The sequence below is a fragment of the Sardina pilchardus genome, chromosome 11, assembly GCF_963854185.1.
Source record: "Sardina pilchardus chromosome 11, fSarPil1.1, whole genome shotgun sequence".
In the NCBI taxonomy this organism is placed as follows: Eukaryota; Metazoa; Chordata; class Actinopteri; order Clupeiformes; family Clupeidae; genus Sardina; species Sardina pilchardus.
Window position 1 is genome coordinate 17,796,915 of NC_085004.1, and position 5,000 is coordinate 17,801,914.

The 5,000-nt window shown below is 47.8% G+C and overlaps 1 protein-coding gene across 1 annotated transcript in view; it reads left to right on the plus strand.

Moving 5' to 3' along the window:
• Positions 1-5,000, plus strand: part of adamts18 (ADAM metallopeptidase with thrombospondin type 1 motif, 18) — a 104,904-nt gene that overhangs the window by 77,950 nt on the left and 21,954 nt on the right. Inside the window, exons 14-16 of the mRNA XM_062548714.1 lie at positions 785-915; positions 1,530-1,653; positions 2,821-3,065. Of these exons, the coding sequence (XP_062404698.1) occupies positions 785-915; positions 1,530-1,653; positions 2,821-3,065 (500 nt within the window). The remainder of the gene's footprint in view (positions 1-784; positions 916-1,529; positions 1,654-2,820; positions 3,066-5,000) is intronic.

Genomic DNA, 5,000 nt, shown 5'->3' on the forward strand with positions numbered 1-5,000 from the left:
TGTGTGTGAGTGTGTGTGTGTGTGTGTGTGTGTGTGTGTGTGTGTGTGTGTGTGTGTGTGTGTGTGTGTGTGTGTGTGTGTGTGTGTGTGTGTGTGTGTGTGTGTGTGTGTTTGTGTCTGTGTGTCTCTCTGTGTGTGTCTGTCTGTCTGTTTGAGTAAGAGAGAGAATATGAGCCTCTTTGGAAATGTATGTTCTCTGTGTACTGTACATGCCTTACATATACATGTCAAGACAGTAGAACGAAAGAACAAGACAAAGACAAAACCACACACACACACCACACCACACCACACACACACACACACACACACACACACACACACACACACACACACCACACACACACCACACACGCGCACACACGCCGAAAAAAAAGAAAAGAAAAACATGCCCAATTAGTCCCTTCATCATAACAATCTCTCTCTATTCATTTAATTCATCTCTAACAGCCAGTCACGATCGCCCCAGCCGCAGACAGGAATTACAGGGATTTAAGCTAGTTAGACGGCTTTTACTCCAGCGTGGTGTGGATGCCAGCAGCGCACACCTGGGCAAATGCTCAGAAGGCCTCTACAGTGCCTGGGCCCATCTGTTTCCCTATCCCCCCCTCTCCCTTGTAAAAAAAACCCCTTCCCATTGCTCACGCTGAGAGAGACACAGGTGCCGAAGGTACCTCCGCGGTCGTGTTAAACAGCAAAACGTGATGATGGCGCATCGGTCCATTAAAATGCCCTAAATTCCTGTCCCTGTCTGTCTGTCTGTCTGTCTGTCGCTCTCTCTCAGACGAGGACATCTGCAAGCTGTACTGCATCGCAGAGGACTTTGACTTCTTCTTCGCCATGTCCAGCAAGGTGAAGGATGGCACCCGGTGCTCGGACCACAGGGCGGACGTGTGCATCGAGGGCATATGTGAGGTAGGAGAGCGAGCGTATGTGTATATATGTTGTTATGGTGTTGTACGTATGTTGTGAAGATGTCAGTGACATTGGCTGCTTGAGCTGAAGTTGCTTGTGGTTTGAGGTTGATGGTGACAATCATCTACACCAATGTTTCCCAACCTTTTATCCTCGAAGGCCCCCTTGCCTGTGTCTAAGGCAAGCCAGGGCCACCTACCCAAACTCCTACCCGCATACACACACAAGACATTGTTTTATTCAACAACTGGGGTCCAGGGATGAATTACCAACACCTAGCCCAGCCCGACCTGAAGGTTGCTTAATATGCAAGATCAGAGGTCAATGGTAATAAATAGCTAAACTAATTTAAATGTGGAACAAAAATACATGTGTTCATTTGGACTATACAGAGTTTTGGTAACCTCACAACCTCAGCCCAGGCAACAGGGACCCCCTGCAATCCCTGGCGGCCCCTAGTGGGGCCCCTGGACCCCAGGTTGGGAACCACTGATCTACACCACTGACAACACCACAGAAGTGTCAATGTCTCAGTGTCTAGTTTCTTGTAGGTTGTGTTGGTTTTGTTTATTTGTGTGTTTGTTAATTGACTTGTTGTTTTGTTTTTTTTTCAGTCGGTGGGCTGTGATCAGGTGCTCGGCTCTAAAGCTTCTCTGGATGCTTGTGGCGTGTGCAAAGGAGACAACTCCACATGCAAGTTCCAGAGAGGGCAGTACACCTTGCAGCACAGGGCCAATGGTAAGTCATCCAACAGGGCCTGGAAGATGGGGGAGCCGTGGAGAGGGGGAGACCAGGGCTTTAGTGATGGCTAAGGGCAAGCAAATGCAGTTTATCCGCCTCTCAAAAGGCGGATTAATCACCAATTGCAACTTTCAATGTTCAAAAATCACACTGTATTAGCCACATTCACAATATGTACACTCACCAACACTCTGGAAACCGTTTAATACTACTGGTATTGTTATAAACATTGGACAATAGCCTCCACCATCACCAAACATTCTGAGTCCCTTTTTTAAAAAAACGAAACCGCATGGCGCCCCATGGTCCACCTTACCAGGATCACAGAATTCGTAGTTTATCCACCTCCTGTTTTACCAATACATCCCTAGGGGAGACATACTGTAAGCGATCAGATCAAAAGAGAATGCTACAGGAGAGAGGAGACAAGTATGAAAGGGTAGGACATATGGGGAGGGGGGTATGATCAACTTGAAAGAGGGGTTTCGATGGGTAGAGAAAAAAAATGTGAAAATGAAAGAAGAGAAGAGAGGAAAATAGGAAAGGGAACGAGAGAAAAGATAAAGCAGAAAGAGAAAAAAAGGAAAGATGAGAAAAGAAGACAAGAGATGACAGGGGAGAGAAGGCAAACTATGAGATAAGAAGAAAAGCAGAGAGAGAGAGAGAGAGAGAGGAGGAAGGAGGAGAAGAGAGTAGAGCTTTGTTCTGCTGGCTGAGTGGAGCCGTCAGTGATGGAAGAGTGTGGAAAGGGACACATCACAACACACTCACCACTCAACCTTTACACAACATTTACACATATATACACACACCCTGTGTGTGTATTCCTGTAGGTTTGACTGCACATGGCAGAGAGACACAGTCCATGCATAGGAGTGTTTGCGTTTTTTTACTGTATCCCGCTGAATGAAAGGGCCTCTTATGACTGCAGGAGTGTTTAATAGGGAAGAAATGGTCTTGAGAGTCTCAGGAATCTGTGAAATCATCTCCCTCTGTTAGAGTGAAGACAAATCTGATAATCCGACAGGTGGCTCTCATTTCAACAGTGCTTCCTCTGCCTCTGACCTGCACTGATGGCTCCTCTTCCTCCCTTAATCCTCTCTGTCTCTCTCTCTCTCTCTCTCTCTCTCTCTCTCTCTCTCTCTCTCTCTCTCGTATGATCAGAGTACTATCCGGTGGTCACCATTCCTGCTGGGGCTCGCAGTGTGCACGTGCGGGAGATGGAGGTGTCCACCAGCTACCTGGCTGTGCGTAGCCTCAAGCGCAAGTACCACCTAACGGGCGACTGGACAGTGGACTGGCCGGGCAAGTTTCAGTTCGGAGGGGCCACCTTCCACTATCAGCGCTCTTTCAGTCTCCCAGAGAGCCTGTACGCCGCTGGGCCTACTAATGAGACCCTGGTCTTTGAAGTGAGTATGCCTCTCCCCCATGTGCTCCACACTCACCACACACACACACACACACACACACACACACACACACACACACACACACACACACACACACGTGCACACACACACATACATACATTCATACATGCATACATGCATACATGCATGCACGTACACACACACACACACAGAGGCGCACATACACACATACACACACACACACACACACACACGCAGAGAGAGACCCCACCTCTGTCCTTCCCCCTTCACTGCCCCTTGAGTCAGCCTCCAGCTGGCCCCTCAGTGGCCTGACACCCGTTAGCGGATTAGCCGTGACAGCGCTTTGGCAAGCGCGCCCGATGAAAACAAGGCCGGTCAAACTCAGTGGTGCTGCTGCTCGCGGTCATGATGGAGGGTGGACGGATGGGTGGGCAAGGGGAGGTGTTTGTGTGTGTGTGTGTGTGTGTGTGTGTGTGTGTGTGTGTGTGTGTGTGTGTTCAAGAAAAGGTTGAGAGGGAAGGGAGGTTGAGAGGGAAGAATGGAAACAAATGAAAGTGGAAGAGAGTGGTCCAGCGGGAGCGGTTAGCGGTTAGCGGCGCTAGCTGAGTGACCGCTACTGTGTGGGATTATAATTGAGGGGGCCGCGAGTGGAGGCTCTCTCTCTCTGTTGCTCAGAGGTGCCGGTTCAAACGGCCCGCTTGGAGCGGATGGCACCGGGGGCTTTGAACTCACTGCTCCCGCCACTTGGAAGCGACCGACCCAGAGTGGCACTGGCACGGAGTCAAAGAGGGCCCGCGGGCCTTTGAGCTGACGTGTTTGTGTGTGTGTGTGTGTGTGTGTGTGTGTGTGTGTGTGTGTGTGTGTGTGTGTGTGTGTGTGTGTGTGTGTGTGTGTGTGTGTGTGTGTGTGTGTGTGTGTGTGTGTGTGTGTGTGTGTGTGTAATATATTGTGTGGAGGGCGCTGACAGTGAATTACAAAGCATTTTAAATGATGTACTCCAGAATAGAACTGAGGAGCCACAAATGAGAAACGGAAAGAGAGAGAGAGAGAGAGAGAGAGAGAGAGAGATAGATAGAGATTGGGGGAATGATACAAAAGAACGGGAATATGCCGCTGTCCTCACACACGCCAACAATTCCTGGAATTTTGCTGTCATCGAAGGAAGGGTCATTCATGCAAAGATCTGTGGGAAAAGTGAAGAGGACATCAGGGACAGAATGTGCTCTTCAGAATGAGGGTTAGATAACCATTAGAAGGAAGGCCAACTAACTAACAGCACAAGTAAAATACAGTCATTAATTAGTCATTAATGAATACCCTAGGAAGCCTGTGTTGGATAGAAAGAAAAAAAGTAAAGATAGACTCCTTCCCTTCATATTCTCTGAAGTGAAATTCAAAAGTTGACGCTCTTTCCGATTTTTGAAGATGTACATACATAGCATAGCATAGTATACATCTCATAAGACTCATTAGACAAAGGTCCTCTTAATCAGAGTTTATATATCTTCTGACAGAGTTGCTCATAGTTCAATGGGTCTATGGCGCTGAGAGATTTTTCTAATCTTTAGTTTCAAGAGGCATTAAGCATGCTGGCTTGCTAACTCACCAGACACACACAGGCAAAATCTCCGAAATGCTTTTTTTTTGTTATTAGCTATTGCACACATTTCTTCTTTGTCTGTCTTTAAAGATTTACTTTTTTTTTAAACAATTCAGCTTCTCTTTGAGATAAAGGCTCTCGTGAAAAATATAGACCTTTGAAGCGCTTTAAGCTTGCCTCGCTTAACATGCTTTCGTTCGGAGCTGATTCGGCCAGCCTTTGATCTACTCTGTGTGCTGAGCCTGTGCGTTACGTGGGCTGTAATGTCCACCCGGGCCCCCAGTAATGCATTGGACATGCCAGAGGCTGTGTTCTCTCTCTCTCTCTCTCTTTCTCTCTATCTCACTCCATCT